General features: G+C 39.8%; 1 protein-coding gene and 1 non-coding gene across 3 annotated transcripts in view; both read right to left on the reverse strand.

Moving 5' to 3' along the window:
• Positions 1-444: 444 nt before the first annotated feature.
• Cped1 (cadherin like and PC-esterase domain containing 1) overlaps positions 445-19,416 on the reverse strand; it is a 258,430-nt gene continuing 239,458 nt past the window's right edge. For both annotated transcript variants that reach the window (XM_013119074.3, XM_040728510.1), the window contains one exon: positions 445-2,283. In XM_013119074.3, coding sequence (XP_012974528.1) covers positions 2,059-2,283 — 225 coding nt within the window. In that variant the 3' untranslated portion in view covers positions 445-2,058. The remainder of the gene's footprint in view (positions 2,284-19,416) is intronic.
• Positions 12,182-12,337, reverse strand: LOC121133067. Its single transcript, XR_005869814.1, has one exon. It is a non-coding gene; the product is annotated as a U1 spliceosomal RNA (small nuclear RNA).

The raw sequence follows: 19,416 nt of genomic DNA on the forward strand, positions 1-19,416 counted from the left end.
TAAACTACATTCAAAAGCTTTGGTCTCAGCAGCGTTCATCCCATCCATTGCTGTGTCGTGTCGGAGCTGAGGGAACTATGTGGTTAATCCTGCTTATCACACTCCAGCATGAGAATCCACTTGACCGTACACCTTCCCTGGAGGCACTCTTTGTGTGATTGTATAACTGTAGTAGATGAGACGCTAAGGGGCTGGAGAGATGGCTTAGTGGCTAAGGGCTGTTGTTCTTGCAGAGGTCTGTAACTGGATTCCCAGCATTTGCAAGGTGGCTCAGAACCCTCTGTAACTCCAGTTCCCGAGAATCCAATGCTGAGCACCAGGAATACATGTGGTACACATACAGTACATACATGCAGGCACAACTTTCATATAGGTAAAGCAAAAAAATAAATCTAAAAAACTTTAAAAGAGGAAAGTTAAAAGGTACTCTCTGAACACTGATGATTACCAGTTAGACATTTATTGAAAATACATTACAATTGTTTCTAACATCTAGTATTATTTCAATGGTGAAAAGGAAAATGCCAGATGAACTCAAGTCAGAGGTTTTTTACAGTGACACTGATAGTGAATTACAAAAAGCTAGCATTAAATGTGATACTATTGTGGAATATGCAATGCCTTAAAATGTGATGGAGCAGCTTTATTGATTACTAACGTTTCATATCATCAGAAATAACTAAAACTCTAAAAACAGTGCTTGTATATAGATGCATGATGGAAAATACCTTCATTTTTAAGTTAATTTAGTACCATTGTTCAAAAAATCTATAAATGCATATGTTGTTTATATCAAGTGATATTCATACTTAAACATAATTTAATACAGTTAAATAAAAATTCATGTTTATATTTTTATAAAAATATATAAAAATAGAGTATTTGAAGGTGGATATTCATTCTAAATAATTGATGGGTCAATAGAACAAAATACTTTCACTTTTTAAGGCAATGAATTTGAGGTATTTGTACATTTAGTAATCTTAACTACATACTGAGTTAGGCCTTCTCAGCTTCTTCTCCTCACTCCCAAATCATCCTTTTAAACCCACCATAGTAGTGAGATGTTATCCCATAACAAGGAATTTGTGTAATAAGGCAACTACTATTTTGTACCTAAAAAGATAGAAGTGTAAGTTTTCAATGCTAGAATTAGCTATGTTTCCTACTTATGCCATACTTCCCCCCCCCAAATACTTGTATGCTTACTTTAATGTGAATTAAACACATTTGTTCAAATAAAAATACAGGCACTAGTGACATAGTATTATCTGTGGATAGATAGAGAATTCTTTATGCTTATACATTTGAGAATCTGCAATCCTTTGCAAAAATGTAACTGTACATCAGACACATCTATGGGGCAAGTGAAGCTTCTTTAGGAATGGCATCCTAACATAACAAACAAACATAACAAAGTAACAAATGGGGAACTTTATTTTGTTCCACACTTTAAAATTATGCATATAACTAATTTAGCCTGTGCTCCCTATTTAAGCTCACAGTTGGGTGTGTGTGTGGAACTCAAGGGAACACAGAGTTGAATACAATATCGCTTATTGCTTGCAGAGAATCTCTTTGGATTCCCTGGTAGACCATCACTCCTGTTCTTTTCCTTCCAATACAAACTTTTAAAAGTGTAACAAGAAATGTTTTTCATAAGCATTAGATCCACAAAGCTCAAACCACAATAAATACCCCGTTTTCTCCTGGTAAAGAACTTAACTGTTATCCCTCCCTCCAAGTGGAATGTAATTTCTTCTTCACAAAGTTTTGTTTATCGTATTGCACTACAATACCTGGTCCATGTAGTCCTAGTTTGTGACCACATTTCAAGTGATCTCCTTTAGAGTTTTTTCCTTTGGTCTGAAACCAACAATGGATGCTCAAGGTCACTTTTGACTGTGTTCAGTTATGAGAAAAATGTGTCATTACTCCTTTGAAAGCTGTGTGCTTTGGTATGCATGCTTGAACTGCGGAGTGTGCAATCATTGCCAAGTATGTGTGAGGCACATTTGGTTCTCAGACCACTGTCCAGGTGAATGGCTTAGGTCTCCTTCAGGGAGCCTGCGCAGACCTCTGACTTGCACACATCCTGCTGAGCAGGATTTCAGAGCAAACCTGATTTATTGAGCCTCTGACATGATATGGTGAATGAACATTTGGGGCAGCATTTTGTCGTTGTAGCTTGTTTTGACTGCTGAAGTATCTCCCCACAATATGGTTCTTGGATATTTTCATCTTGATAACATGGTGCTCTCTGGATAACTTGGATTTCACTACCTGCAAGTGAAGAACAAGAAATTAGGGGTGCAAAGCCACAGATATTTGAACCCCACATAGACCGATATAACTGACTGTCATGCTTGCATTTCATCGCCACACAGATGTTATCTATAGGGTGCAGAGATGGTCTACATGAACAAGAGCCAGTGTAACCTGTGTCTCACAAAAGATCACAGCTGAAGTTAGAAAGAAGTCTTGTCACTTTTAGTCTTCTGCTTCTAGAGAGACTAAGGAACTGTTCCGTAGTATGCCTCTCCTACACGGTGTGTGTGTGTGTGTGTGTGTGTGTGTGTGTGTGTGTGGTGTGCAAGCATGTGAGTATCTGGACCAGATACAGTAGCATCTGATTTGACTTTATCTCTCTACAGTAGAGCAGACACTATTGTGAGTTTCCATGTCATTGATTCAAGCATGTTACTTTAAGTCTGTCAGGGAACAAGATGGCAACCCACATTGTTTTCAGAGAAAATAAAAGCACTTTTCCACTCCTAACCCAAAAGATGATAGTGTTATAGTTAGAAGTTGCATTTCTTTGGACCGTTATAAGTCATGGAGCCTGCAAAACTAGCCTGTGCTTTAAGCTTTATATGCTTTTTTGTATATGCATCTGCCTTTATTTCAAACATTATTTCGAATAGATAATATTCTAAAGAGTTTACAATCAAACCTTTTCTTCCTATCTCCTTTCCTAAGTCAACCACTCAGTTCTCTCTCTCTAAATATTACCACTTTTGTGTGATTCTTGGCTACTTTGTAAATATCCACACTCATAAGGTTACATTTTTGGTCTACATTTAAATTTTGCAAAACATTGCCCCGATGGAAGCCTAAAACATTATCTTCTGCCTCAGAGAAAGCAGAACTCAGGGTATCAGAGCTGAAGGTTTGGGGAAGTCAAGTAGGGACCAAGAAAGAAACTGGGGAGGGGGTAATGTCCGTGGGAAGTCAGACAAGAGAAAGAAAGAAAGTACAAGTGATGATGTTTAGAAGCTCTTTACAAACAAATAACTAAGTAAGAACTTCACCATGTTCGCCATGCAGGCCTAATACATTGTTTTTCTATCAGTCTTGGGATGGAGGAAAGTACTCTCTGATGACTGCTGGAAGTACATTGTGTCATATAGATTTTCTATTTTTTTAGGAGTAATGTAGTAATTAAGGCACAAAGCATTTGATCCCATATAGGAGAATGAATGCAGTTCAGGAAACAGTTCCTGAAAACAAAACAGGATATCCATGGGGGAAACCTCCACATATTTGGGAAATGAGTACTATAGTTACACACATTAAGTAAACACAACCATTTTAGGAGAAATATTGAAATGGGAACTTAATAAATATCTGTATCAAAATGTTAATAGCATTGCTTTTCAGTGTAAGGATTCCATGTGGGTTTAATTGTGTTCTATTAACTTTTCATCTTGACTTTAAAAAAAAACATAATCAATGTGCATGATCTTAACAATGAAAAATAAAAGGAAAATGTTAGATTTTGAGGAATAAAGTTACCAGTAGCATATTTTAAAACCAGTAGCCCTTGCTAAACCCTGGAGTTTGAATTGTTTTCTATGAGAATTGCTATGATGAGATGAGATGGCTTTTCCTCTATCAGGCCCTTAGATCAGGTGACTCTCAGGAAGGGCAGTGAAAATACCCAGTTGTGACAAAGAATCCACGTGGACTGTGATTTAGAACTCAGCTTGCCATTAAGCATGGGCTGACATTCCATATCCCAAGAGTGATATTCTTCCTAAGTTTTTGCCCCACAAGGTGGTTAGGTCAGCGCTCAAGTATGGTAGGCCTTAGAGGGCACTGGAGCTTCCCTGAAGGTCTGTATTTTGGAGGTTTGTGTCCTCAAGTAACATCAGTGAACAACACTCTAGAAGTTTATATAAGGAAACACTTATGCATAAATATAGCATGCAGCCTTGAAATAATATCATTCCAGTGTTCTGCAGCCAAAATAAAGACAATTTTTAAATATGATTTTGTCTTGAGTTTGGCTTCTGAAATTGCCATAATGGGTCTATGTGCAAATTACATGAAAAATGAAAGCAAGTTTGTCATAAAACACAAGGCTGTAGTACTTTAAACATTATTTTAATACTTGAGGCTGATGTGTTTGTTACTCCTAAGTAGATGTACAGAGAGGATATCCAAAAATATGTACTTCAGTATTTCTGAGAGGAATAGACTTCACCTAAAGGAAGTGTCAGGGTTTTGCCTTGTCTCAATGGGAAACTTGGTAGTTTACTTCTGATTTTAGAGAGCTGGAGTTAATCTTGGAGAAAGGGCGATGAGATGATGGGTTCTCCCAGAAGTTGTGGAAGGCCAGGCTAATTAATGCTCTTGAATCACCAATGTCCCTGTCAGATGTGGGTGATTGGTGCAACCACACTTGGTTCACTTTGCCTTGATTTTTAAAGCTGTTTTTATGGAATAATAAAAGATTGTGTTTCTACACTAATTTTTTCTAATGTCACTATCATTTGATACTGAACCTTGAATGCAGACAAATGAAATTATTTCAGTTTTGATTTACCAAAGTATATGTATAGAAACAAAAATTCCCTTAAAACTGCTATTGTGAATTAAATCCATTAAAATACGCTGAAGTAGTATGTGCTACACTACTAGCAATACAATTTACTTCAGGACACAAAAACACTTCAGCATTATGAAATATTTCATTATAGGAGATTACCATAACATTATGTGGAAATATATAATCATTTACTCTGAAAACCCAGATGAGTCTACAGAAAATGGTCATATAGTCTATCAGTAATTAAGAAAAATATTAAAAATATCTCTTGCAAGAACAAATAACTAAGTTCACCAATGATCTACCGGCTGCAAGTGAAGAATCCATCACAAGGTTAGTGACGTACAATGACTTGGGAACTAATGAAGAGATAAGCCACAAGTTGAGTAAAGTGCACTGTGCAATTGGGGGATGCATGTCAAATTCTACAATACAAGTTAAGAATCAATATAGGGTCAGGCGGTGATGGCGCACACCTTTAATTCCAGTACTTGGGAGGAAGAGGCAGGCAGATCTCTATGAGTTTGAGGCCAGCCTGGTCTACAAAGTGAGTTCCAGGACAGTCAAAGTTACACAGAGAAACCCTGCCTCAACAAACAAACAAACAAACAGGAATATAACCATGATCACTTGAGAACAAAAATTACTGCGAGTTGGTGGTTGTGGGGAGGGCTTTCTGTGTGAGCTGTTTTTCCATAAATATGAATCGAGTCTACCCTCAAAATTCATCATGACTTGATCCGTCCTTGCCAAAATGAAAACCTTGTTAGGAGCTGTGTGTGAGTGTGCGTTTGTGTGTGTGTGTGTGTGTGTGTGTGTGTGTGTGTGTGTGTGTGTAGAGGGGAGGGGAAACAGAACAGCAATGTCTGTGATCCTCTTCTTTCCATAGCCTTATTATCTGTAATGTGGGGTGCATGTGTGTGCATGTGTATGTGTGTGTGTGTTGTGTATGTTTTTGTTTGTGTGTGTTCCCATGAGTATGTGTGTCTGTTCTTATAATTGAACCCAGAGTCTGGTACATGTTAAATACTCAGAGCCATTGAGCCATAACTGCAGTCAGGGTTCACAGTCTAAGTCCCAGGTAGAGCTGTGCTCTCTGAATCTCGTACCATCCTTCAGAAACACCACTCTCCTCTCCAGTTTTCCTTCTGCTCCTCACAGATACATGCCAGCCAGGGATACCTTCCCCTATTGCCTTTATAACCCAATAGCTAGGGAACAGTTCTCATCCTGTCCTCATCCTGATTGTCAACAGGATATTTACAAGCAGATTTAATTAGCCATTCTTCTTGAATCAGGGTCTACTAGGAGCAGGAGGAAAACATGGATTGAATAACAGTGTGCTTTTATAGTGAGCTTCATGTTTGTGCTGAGGGCGTCTGGTACACAAAGCCTGTGTAACATACTGATGGGTAGACATTCTGGTCAGGCTGTATGAGTTACCAGGGATAAGAAGCCTTGGAGGGAAAAACCATAAACTGCTTTCTACTTGACCACAGATATAGCTTATTGCTGCTCATGGATAAAGGATAAAGTTGTCTGGCTGAGTTCCATGCTCTGCAAACACACTATAAGCAAACATTGAAGAAAAATCCCTGTTTCACCAAATGACCCAGCTTGTTGGAGTCTAGGCTTTGGAAGCCCGGTGGCTATCAGTACAGAGAGGACAGAATGAGTCTGCAGAGAATGGTGCAGATGTATGCCCGAAAACACACATCTGTGTGCCTGGCAGAGCAGTAGGAATTAGTTAACAAGACCAGTGCCCAGGTGTAGCCTGTGCTGGAAAAACTCAGTAATCACTGAGTTCCTTGGAGTGGCTTGTCCCAAGTACACCTAACATCACACTGCATAATTCCAGAAGCTGAGGTGCATCCTGAGTAGGTGGAGGCAGATTGGGATCTGCGGAGAAACATACTGAACAGAACACATCGTGAGCCTCATTTGCCCATTTTCAGAGGTCAAAAGTCAGAAGCAAAGTGTTTGGGACAGAATCTGGCATTAACCCCATGCTCAATGTTTGTTAAACTGCCAATTATATTTTACATTGTTTATTCTGTTTATACCTACATTAAGATAGACTTATTTTTTCCTTCCTTTTTTAATTAAATTAGCAACAATCTTGTTTTACATGTCAATCCCAGTTCCCTCTCCTTCCCCTGTCCCCTAGTGACTCCCTACCCCATCCCCTTCCTGCTCCCCAGGAAGGGTGAGGCCTTCTGTAGGGGGTCTTCAAAGTCTATCATATCATTTGGAGCAGGGCCTAGGGCCGCCCTCTTGTGTCTAGGCTGAAGGAGTATCTCTGTGTGTGGAATGGGCTCCCAATGTCCATGCATATACTAGTGATAAATACTGATCCACTGCCAGAGGCCCCATAGATTAACCAGACCTCCAAACTGACATCCTTGTTCAGGGAGTCTGGATCAGTCCTATGCTGGTTTCCCAGCTACCAATCTGGGGTCCATGAGCTCCCCTTGTTCAGGTCAGCTGTTTCTGTGGGTTTCTCCAGCCTGGTCTTGACCCCTTTGCTCATCACTTCTTCCTGTCTGCAACTGGATTCCAGGAGTTTGGCAAAGTTTTAGCTGTGGGTGGAGATAGATGATTTCTTTGTAGGGAGCAAACTTCAGTGTTATTCTTTCTGGAACTTAACTGTAAAATTTGGGTTAAAGGAGCCTGAAAGAAGGCTTGGGGGATAAAGGAGCTTGCCATCAAGCCCAATAATCTGAGTTCAATTTCCCAGGACCCACACAATTGACTTCTGAATGTTTTCTCTGATTGACACACATGTGCACATGCATATACTCATATATAAAATAAGCAAAGAAAAGTGTGAGAAAGGCCATTGAGTTATAAATATTTGAAAATGTAGCTACATGTATACAATTTTCAATAGTGAGATGGAAAGAACAATGCTTGTTCTGCAGATTAAAAAACATTTCATACATTCTCATTGCTACCAAAAAAATTTTATGTAGAAATAAATTCTAAATTGCTCCCAGTGTTATATAAGTCTAGTAACTGTAAGTGTTGAAAGCCCAACACTTTTAAAAAATAGGATTAAAACCAAGAATGTAAGTCTAAAATGAAGCTATGGGCTAGGCATGGTGATGCACACCTTTAATCCCAGCACTCAGGAGGCAGAGGCAGGTAGATTTCTGAGTTTGAGACCAGCCTGCTCTACAAAGGCAGTTCCAGGACAGCCAAACAACACAGAGAAACCCTGTCTAAAAAAACAACCCAAAAAATCAAAACCAAACTCAACCAACCAACAAACAAAAAGAGCGGTGTACGATTTGCACATGATAGGATACTTTACATAAGTGACCCAGAAAAACTCTACCAGCAACTCCTATAGCTGATTGATAACCACCTTCAGCAAAGTGGCAGGATACAAGATTAACTAAAAAAATTAGTAGCCCTACTATATATAGATAATAATGGGCTGAAAAAGAAATCAGAGAAATATCACCCTTTACAATAATCAGAAACAACATAAAATATCTTGGGGCAATGTTAATCAAACAAGTGAAAGACTTGTATATCAAGAACTTTGAGTCTTTAAAGAAAGAAAGAAGATACCAGGAAATGGAAAGATCTCCCATGCTCTTGGAGAGGTAGGATCAACACAGTAAAAATGGCAATCTTGCCAAAAGCAATATACAGATTCAATGCAATCCCCATCAAAATCCCAACACAATTCTTCACAGACCTTGAAAGAACAATACTCAACTTTATATGAAAAAACAAAAAACCCAGGACAGCCAAAACAACCTTGTATTGTAAAGAACTTCCACAGGCATCACCATCCCTGACTTTAAGCTCTATTATAGAGCTGTAGTCCTGAAAATAGATTGGTATTGGCACAAAAATAGACAGGTAGACCAATGGACTCTAATTGAAAACCCTGATATTAACCCACACACCTGGAACACCTGATTTTTGACAAAGAAGCTAAAGTTATACAATGGAAAGAAAAAAGTATCTTCAACAAATGGTGCTGGCATAAGTGGACACTGACATGTAGAAGATTGAAGATAGATCCATATTTATCACCATACACAAAACTTAAGTCCAAATGAATCAAAGACCTCAACATAAATCCAGCCACACTGAACCTCTTAGAAGAGAAAGTAGGAGGTACCCTTGAATGAATTGGTACAGGAGACCGAATCTTGACCGTAACTCCAGTAGCACAGACACTGAGATCGACAATTAATAAATGGGACCTCCTGAGACTGAGAAGCTTCTGTAAGGCAAAGGACACAGTCAATAAGGCAAAATGGAAGCCCACAGAATGGGAAAATCTCAGAGGGCTTATTTCCAAAATATACTAGGAACTCAAGAAGCTAGCCACCTAAATACCAAGCAATTCAATTAAAAAGTGGGGTACAGAATTAAATAGAGAATTCTCAATAGAGGAATCTAAAATGGCTGAAAGACACTTAAGAAAATCGTCAATATCCTTAACCATCAGGGAAATGCAAATCAAAACAACTCTGAGATACCATCTTTCTCCTGTCAGAATGACTAAAAGAAAAAACACCAATGACAGTCTATGCTGGAGAGGATGTGGAGAAAGAGGAACACTCCTACATTGCTTGTGGGAGTGCAAACTTGTATGACCACTTTGGAAATCAGTATGATGGTTTCTCAGGAAAATGGGAATCAATCTACCTCAAGATCCAGCAATTCCACTCTTGGACATATACCCAAAGAATGCACATTCATAAAAAAGGAATATGTTCAACTATGTTCATAGCAGTGTAGTTTGTAATAGCCAATCACAGAAAGACAAGCAGGGTGTGTACTCACTCATATATGGTTATTAGATATAGAGCACCACCAGAGAAACTAGGAAACAAGGAGGACTCCAAGAGAAGAACACATGGTCCCCTGAGCAAATTGGGAGCATGGGGGGTGAGGGGGAGGGGAGGGAAGTGGGAAGAGGAGAGGAGTACAAGGGGAGGGAGAGACAAACAGGAGAGATCAGGAGGACTGAGACAGGGGAGGAATAGAGGAGGGCAAGAAAGGAGATGCCTTGATAAAGGGAGCCAGTATAGGATTGGAGGGAGGTCTGGTACTGGAGAAATGTTTGGGGATCCACAGGGATGACCCCAGCGAAGAATCTAGGCAGTGGTGGAGAGGCTGCATTTGATGGCCTTCCCCTACAATGAGATTGAAGACTACCTTAGTTGCCATTCCTAGAGCCTCCATCCAGTAACTGATCAAAGCAGAAACAGGCACCCACAGCTAAACACTGAGCCATACTCCTGGAATCCACTTGCTGAGAGGGAGGAGGGATGAGCAAAGGAGCCAAGACTGTGCTGGAGAAACCCACAGAAACAGTTGACCTGACATAGTGAGAGCATGGAGACCCTAGTCCTAAAACTGGGGAGCCAGCATTGGACCGAACCAAGCCCATTCAATGTGAGTGCCAGCTAGGAGGCCTGGGCAGTCTATGGGACCTCTAACAGTGGAGCCAGTGTTTATCCCTAGAGCACAAATGGACTTTGGGAGCCCAACCCCTATGGAGGGATACTATTGTATCCCAGATACAAGAAAGAGGGCCTAGGCCCTGCCTTAAATAATATGATGGACTTTGATGGCCCTTGTTGAGGGCCTCACTGTCCTTGGGGAGTGGGTGAAAGGCATGGGAGGATGGGAGGGTAGGGAATGGGAGGATTGATATGTAAAATAAGATTGTTTCTAAAATTAAAAAATTATAAAGTGGACAAAAATGAGCTATGTAACACATTTCAAATGTCCACAATGTACAAGGGGGTGTTTAGTTTTATTGTTCAACTTATTTTTAAACTCTTAAACCAGAATTCATGTAATCCTTTTCCAATGAACAATCAAAAGAGAAACAAAACAAGGTAGTATTTCATATGAGTCCTCCCTCCCCCATGTAAGACCTATCTTTCAATATTCCCAGTTCTCTGTGCTAGAAGCCACATGGAAGAATTCAGATATGGTCCCTTTCCTCCGGAGGACTATATAAAGACACATGTCTAAGATACTTGAAGTAGGAACAAGAATGAAGTGACTTCAAAGACATTGTCTGGGACCAGATCTACAAGGTCAGACATCATGTTGTTTCCATGTAATGAATAGTCCCCACGTACATTAAGGAGACTGGTGCTAATTTATGATAGGGTTGAGGATCTCTTTCCATGCCCATTATTTCTTTGAACTCATTTGTAAAGATCAGCATCCAGCCTTCAAACTGCTACCTGTCTCCAGATGTCAAAACATCTCCTTATTTTAGCTCCAGTCTGGAAAGTGGAGAAAAGGCAATTTAGGCAAGTTTTTAAAAGATGGATATGTTCTGTCAAAAAAGTTGTTTGACACCTGTACAGTCAAAAGCTCCTTTTTGTTTGATCTCATGTGGAAACAAGCCAAGTTGGGATCCTCCCAACAGTCAGAGGCCATTTGGGGTTCGTAATATCCAACTCCTGTGTCAAGTGTAGTATGACTTTGAAAGAGAGTAGCTAGTGGCACAAATGTTAGGTTGCCTCTGAGCAATGACAGTAAACTGTGTGAGTTGTTAGAATACATCAATGAAAGTGTTAGGGCTCGAAATCAGGACAAAGGGTCTAGGTAAATTGGCACACAGATCACCTCTGCCAGGGACTAATACTAAGCTACGCATTTTCACTCTGCTCTGTGCTTGGCAGCAGAGGACAGTGGGTGTGCATTCCTAGCAAGGAAAGGACTCACTACATGCAATTAATAACAATACAGTTAATGGCATATACACATATGACTTGTCAAATAACAAATCTTTCACCCTCTTTAATACAAAGTAAGTCCTTTTAACTTTAACTTTGCCTATTTTCTAAGTTTTCTGTCGTGAATTATATTTTAAATTAAGGATAAGTGGAGGACAATGGATCTTCATGAACCATGATAGTGATAGCATTGTTCAATATAATAGAGTCTTCCATTTAGCACATCTTATAATAAAGATTTATCACAGCAAAGATCTAGGTTACAATATGGTAGTCATGGTTATGGACTTCCAACTTTATTTTCAAGTACAATTAGTCTTTCAATAGTAAGTGTTATGTCAATATGCTAACTGAAGTACTGAGAATAATTTGGGAGTGGAAATTCATGTAATTGACATATAAAAACTCAATAGGGGATCACCTACCTGATGCCTGACTTGGTGCAGGGAGAACAGGGGTTTTGTCCTTTACAACCCAGAAGTAACTTTTACCTTACCTTAAAATATGTTGAGACATCTCTCAGTTTGCAATTGTAGGTCTTCTTTTATTTTTATGTAAATAACAATGTGGGCACAGAGTTATTTTAGAATGTGTAGACATGTCACATTTACTTTATCTTATTCAGGGGAGAGCAGGAACACAGTTCCCCGGTGCCACAAATTAATGCATTCAAATTCCCCACATTTGGAGAAATCTCAAGAACTGGACTGCAATGGATGAGGCTTGCCCTGGGAAAACCACTTCTGTGATCATGGTATCTCCCCTGTCAGGTAAGTACATGACAACTTGACTAGTTTTGACCTATGACTTTTGTTAAGACTTTCCAAATGGAAAATCATTTTAAGTTACACCACAAAACTAGCATTGCAACTTTAACTATTAAGCACGGGCAATTTTAACACTCAAAATTGATTTCACGTAAAGATTCATCAGAACGAATGTCTTACTTGCTATGGCAATTAATAGCTACGACTGAAATAACTTTGAATTTTCCAAAAGCCAGTACAGAAAAGGCAGGCTCACTGAACTGGAAATGTGTCAGGCAGATATGCAACAAGCAAATACCTTTTCTAAAACTGATCTCGACCTGAATAACCTCCAAGGAACTTTTGATGTGGTTCCAGGCTCAGAGAACAAAATAGGAAACAATTTCCATGGTGTAAGTGTTCCAGAACTGCCTGGACGGGGTCAGACGGGATTGTGAACGGGGGCTGAAGAGCAACAAGGTGACCTTGTCCTAAGGCTAAAGAACATGTAATTGACCGTAGGAAATATGCTGCCATCGTATAAGTGCGTACTGCTGAAGGACTGTTCACTTAGAGAATCACTTTGCATGCTAGCTAGTCTCGAAATCATGACTAGCTAAAAAAGAAGACCAAGAATCCAGAGGAATGGGATCAAACTAAAGCAACGCAGCTAGAAGCTGGTATTTCTAATTTCTAATTCCATTTCAGAGCACCTCACAATTTTGGCAAATAATAAGGAATGCTTTTCTTACACTCGCCCCCACCCAACTGTTTAATTACGGCACATTCAAAAACTGTGTCACTTCAAAGGAGTCCAAGTTTTGAATGAGACAAAGATGCTGAGGATTAAGGCACAAGATTAAATGTTTTAAGGGTTGAGTTTTGTTCCTTTTGAGGCTTTCCAGATTTCCTGTGAGCACATTGTCACTGGTTTCCACAACACCTTCTTAATCACCTTCCTTTCTCTGAGAGCTTAGCCCATAGCTCAGTGGTTCTCAACCTTCCTAATGCTGAGATCCTTTAATACAGTTCCTCATGTTGTGGTGACCCCCCCAACCATAAAATTATCTTCTTGCTACTTCAAACCTGCAATTTTTCACCTATTATGGGTCATAATGTAAATGTTAGATATTTTCAATGGTCTTATGTGGCCCCTGTGAAAGAGTCATTCAACCCCCAACTGAGTCAAGACACACAGGTTGAGAACCATGTCCCTAGACCTTCAGTGTTGGCTCTGGGAGCCAACTGTGCTTTAAAGTGAGCAGTTTGATTATATGATATTATAGATTATTGTCTTACACTCCCAGTGATTCCTTGTCTTTAACTTCAATTTTCCTTTAGTCTGAGTTCCTACTTTGCTCTAGTTACATGCATCTCTTGGAAGCCAACTCCTATGCGTTTGTTTCATCTCTCTCTCTCTCTCTCTCTCTCTCTCTTTCTCTCTCTCTCTCTCTCTCTCTCTCTTTCTCTCACTCACTCTCTCTCTCTCTCTCTCTCAAAAATTGTATTTAAGAATAAGGCATCAACCTGGGAATGGCATCTTTGGCCTATAATTCCAGTATGTGGATGGCTGATACCCGAGGATCCTCTTAAGTGATCCCAGTCTGGAGCATAGAATGAGGTTTAGAAAACCCTGGGCCACAGGGAGTTTAAAAAGCAAACAAATAAAGAAGCAAAAAAGATATGACACCGTCACTCAGAGATACTTGTTGTGACCAATGTTTTCTACTGCTAGCTGCCCTTTAGGGATTTGCTCTGATGGCACTTTTTAAGCGGCCTCTCTTCTCATCAGGAGACATCTATAGCCTTGCTCTGGTTGCTGCACTCCAGAAGATCAGTTTAAGAGCTCTGTTGGCCAGATGTCAACTTTACGTTATTTCACCTCTCCAGTCTCCAGGTTACACTGTTCCTTACTACACCTATGCTTCAACTTCCGACCCTGCTGTTCATTTGTAAAGTACTGTACGCATGCACACAGGTGCCTGACCGAATGAACCAGGAGAAAGGGCCCGGTGACTGACGATGAAAGGCTTGCACCACCATCCTCAGCTCAAGTTCAACTGTATTTATTGTAAGGGCATTGGGATCATTTAGTACAGCATTTATCCGAGAATCCACAAAACAGAGGATTTCTTTTCAAATACAGATCCTGTGTTCACCAAGGCAGAACATAAAACAGTGTGGGCAATGCTACTCCAGGCAGTTCAGAATCTTATTTAGATTCTTTAAAGTTGGCAGTGAACCTCTGGACATCATGGCCTACCTCGTGCTGCATCAAGCACCCAGGGTCCAGCGTCCCCAGCCACACTAATGTTCTAGGATCTGGCATTGCAAAATATGGGATGTCCGGTTACCACACAGAGACACAATACCAGTTTAACATAAGGCAATGACACTCTGTTTATCTCCTGTTTAATTATCTTTCTTAAGAGAAAGACGAATTTAACTGGTAGCACCAACTATTCATGTTAGAGTACTATCTTAACCACTAAGCCATCTCTCTAGCCCCCCTGGAGAACTATCTTTTTTTAACTGAAAATTAAAACAATATATTCTGACTGTGGTTCCCCTCCCTTATCTCCTCTTCCAAGATCCTTCCCACCTATCTGACTCCATCCCTTCTTTCTCTCTCTTCTCAGAAATCAGGAAAATAAAAAAATACAAATAATAATGCTGATGATAATGACAAAAACAGCAAAGACATGTAAGAAACACACACAAAAACAAAATCCATAAAAACACAGAACTGGAAACCATAACATACAAGCACCAGCAAGATTAAAAATTTCCAAAGAAAGAGCTGTGCGACAAAAACAATCTACAGAACCCGCACTGAGTTCAATTGTACTGCCTATCTACTACCAGACACGAGGCCTACCCTTAAGAAAGTGTGGTTTATAGACCCAGTGAGATGCCATTGGAGAAAACTGAATTTTCCTTTGCATGTGGTTGTCAATTGGAGATAGCCTCTGGGTTAGGGATGGAGGCGTGTGTTGCTTTCTCTCTCAGCACGGGAACTGCATCTGGCTTAGATCTGTTCATGCTGTGACGGTTTCTGTGGATTCACATGTGTGTCCATCTACTCTGTCTAGAAGATGTATTTCTTTGATGCCATCTATCTCCTGTGGATCTTACAATCTTTCCACCTCCTTTCTGCGTTGCCCCTTAAACCCTGAAGGGAGGGGCTTGATGAAGACCTCCCATTTAGGACAGAGTGCTCCAAAGCTAGAGTACTATCTTTAATGCAACATTTTATACCCAATCATCTTAGAAAGGCTGGAGGCCTCTAATGACTAATGAATCTACCCACATCAGGTACTGTGTTCTAATCTAAATCAATCACCAGGCATTGACCTCTCTAATCTAAGTCACTTATTAAAAAAAAAAAAGTGAGACTTCTTTTGCAGGTAATGAAATGACTCATTTTATTCAGAACAAACTATCAGCGATCAGTTTCCTGAACAGGAAGGTGGGTGGTAGAGGAATGGGGAAACTGTGTCCTAGTCCTTGAAACGGGAAGCTACAAAATGAAAACATCAAGATAATCCATTGCAAATAAATGAAGAGGAGACACATACCTCCCCCACCTTGCCCCAGGGATTTTGACTGCTTGCCGGTTAGTGGAAGGAGGCATTGCTCCAACAGCCTCAATCTTATCTATATTTTTATTTTATTGTATTTTATTTTAAAAAGATTTCTTTATTTATTATGTATACAGTGTTCTGCCTGCATGTATGCATGCAGGCCAGAAGAGGGCACCAGATCTCATTATAGAGTGTTGCGAGCCATCATATGGTTGCTGGGAATTCAACTCAGGACCTTTGGAAGAGCAGGCAGTGTTCTTAACTGCTGAACCATCTCTCCAGCCCCTGTATTTTTAACACAAATATTTTTCCCGAGTGAACAAACATGATGAAGGCTTTTCCTTTTCTCTTCTAAATCCAACACGACCCTCATTAGATAAAAGGCCTTGTGAAGGCCCCCCCCCAACCCCACTGCTCTGTTTGGTGTATCTTTACAATTGATGCCCCCTTCATTCCTGCCACCTTATTACACATTTCAGTGTCAGACAGGACCCTCTTACTGCCAAAACAATGAGGATCTAGAAGCCCTTATCTGAAATGAATTTCTCAGTCTGGCTTTCGAGGGGACTGTACCTAGAACTGTACAAACTATACTACAGTTCTGCCTCTAAGAGTTCACGCTCTGAATTTTCACAGCCGTGTTTCCCCAAGCTTTTCCTGATCTATTTTTATGGATTCAACTGTAGCCTATTTACTGATGACTCCCAGTCCTACCTCCAGTCTCAACCTGCCCCTTGATCTTCATGCCTGTATATCCAACTGCCCGTTCAGAACGCCACCTGGATGTCCTACAGGCATCTCAAGTGCAACATGTTGGAGCTGAACGAGTCATCTTCTCCCTAAGCTGATAACTTTTCAGTTCTTTGTCTCACTTGCTGTCTCAGCTCTCTAATCAGTCATGCAAGTTAGGAATCCCCTTTGATTCTTCCCACTCCTTCATTCCATAGATAAGACCTACAGATTAAGCTCTTTAAATAGAACTTGCGTTTGTCCATTTCTGTGTTCTGCTCGCGGCCTCTGCCCTGTTTGTCGTGGGCCTTACCCATTTCTCCTATGACTTACGTTCTTTGGCTTGGTTCTCTCCACATTTGACTGTATGTCCCAACTTTAGAAAAAATAGATGTATTTATTTATTTTTTTATTTTATGTTCATGAGTGTTCACCTGTATGTATGCGTATGCAACACACGGATGCAATTTTCTAGTTGAAGAGGGTATCAGATACCCTGGCATTAGCGTTGCAGACACTTGTAAGCTATCATGTGGTTCCTGGGAGCCATGCCCAGGTTCTCTGCAAGAACAGCAAGTATTTTAGAAACAACTCTCAGGTCTTGGGCTCTAACTTTTTCAAACAAAATTGCTATCACTTCATTCTTCCCTGTAAGAGTTTCAGGGCCACCTACAGGATTAAATGGCAAGCTTTCGCCATGGTTTGGTCCTTGACTGTTTTTCTTCTAGTTCCCCTTTTTAGTGATGCTCTACAGTATCTAGCAATATCCATAAGTGCTTAAGGTTCTCTGAGAGAAGCATGTCACTTCAGAGTTACTCATTGTTCCATGGAGTCAGAACGGCCAGTTTTCTCCACAATCCAAGTGATTGCTTTTGTTTGTTTTTAAGAAGATGTTCATTCAATCCTCAGACCATGCCCTATACCTTTTGTTGTTGTTGTTTTTGTGTGTGTAACCACCATGGCCTCTGCATATCTTTAATATACTACTCTATATCTTGTGTCATATGGGTTTTTATAACTTACACTTTAGCAATATATCAAGCCCAAGAACCAAATGTGCCTTATTTATTTTTACTTTTTACTGTTTAGCTCAAGAAATGGACTGACTAAACAAATTCAGGATGATTGCATCAAAGAATAAACAAGACTGATGTATTTGGAACAGGATGCAGGGCAAAGGCATAGAAGAGTATTCGTGTGTAAATAGGCCTCAGCAACTGGCTTGTTTGGGTTGTTAGCTGGTAAGGAAGGATAAACAAAAAAACTTTAGTTTGCAAGTAGCTGTACAGGGCATACTAATGAGAACAAACGTTAAAGGAGGATTTGAGTCTTGCCTTGGGGACATATGGTTTTTGAGATGCTTTTTTTTTTTTTTAGTTTTGTAATGTAGTCTCCAGCCGATTTTCCAACAGTAGTAAAGTTCTTTAGTACTTAAAAACATTTTCTGAGAATATTATCACATCAATTTATTACAAATACCCATACTTTGGTAAGATATCCCTAAAGGTGCAATAGTGGCACTCACATCTAGGCGGTAACCAACACCTGTCTGATTGTACTTAAGGCCCACTCAACAGGAATGAGATCATTCATGTTACTGGAAAGCTAGCCAGTTAGCCACGGATAGTGAAGTCATGTGTCTTGGAGGAGAGCCTACTACATACACATTAATAAGCAGTATAATTCTGAAATACTTGTCCTTGTACTCACAGATAAGTGTAATTCTCATTCCCCATCAAAGAAACTTCTCTTTGCTGCACATGGAAAGAGTCTCTTTCTCATTACAGAAAACCACATGGTCAAAATGCAGAGAACAATTAACCATTGGGCACCCAGCCCAAATAGATACATCTATACTACCATTGCACGCCTAAGGTCAGGAAAGATATGGAAGAGGGGACAGAGGACCAAGAAACTAACTATGTGGTTGTGCCTCTGAGAAATAACAGTGAATGAACACCTCAACAGAGTGGTTGTTTAAACAAGACCTGGATGATCACACCACCAATAGACATGCTGAAGTGGAGGGGAAAATTTTTAAGAGCCTCCAACCCTAGACAAAGAACTACAGGCAACTAATGACTAGATATGAACCCCTAATTTTTCTAATAACAAGTGGTCAGAATATACCAATAGTATATACAAACAACACTAAACAGATTCAACAGGTTGTATCCATATATTTATGCATTTGTGTATATGTGACAATACTAATTGGGGGTGAGGCAGTTGTGAATTTGGAAATGAGGGGGGCATAGGAAGAAGGGTTGGAAAGAGAGGATGAGGAAATGATGTAATTTTATTTTGTTTTTTAAAATTACAAAAAGCAAATCCATACTAATAGTTGAATTCTGAGATTTTTTTCTGTATCAGTTATATATCCATTTTATTTTTTCCCTCAAAAGTCATTACTTCAGTTTTAGATTGATGAATCTAAAGTGTGTGTGAGTGTGTGTGTGTGTGTGTGTGTGTGTGTGTGTGTGTGTGTTTCTGGGGATTGACACTAGGGCCTTGTGTACACTTGGAACTGCCAACAGTCCCATTGCTGAGCTACATCTTCAGTCCAAAGTTATTTTGTTTGTTTTTCTGTCCTCATTGCGTTTAGATACTAAACTTTTGAGATGTGATGGAGTAAGAGGAAAAAACATTATTTCTATGCTCTATCATAGTGTTTATTCAATTAGGTCAAATAACAAAGTGTGTAGTATTAAGACTAAAGAATCATGGAAAAAACATCCCTAACAGATAACTGAACCTCCTTCCTCATTTATTTCCATGTCTGCATACCAAGGCAACCT

Source organism: Mesocricetus auratus, unplaced genomic scaffold (genome assembly GCF_017639785.1).
Source record: "Mesocricetus auratus isolate SY011 unplaced genomic scaffold, BCM_Maur_2.0 Super-Scaffold_100019, whole genome shotgun sequence".
Classification (NCBI taxonomy): Eukaryota; Metazoa; Chordata; class Mammalia; order Rodentia; family Cricetidae; genus Mesocricetus; species Mesocricetus auratus.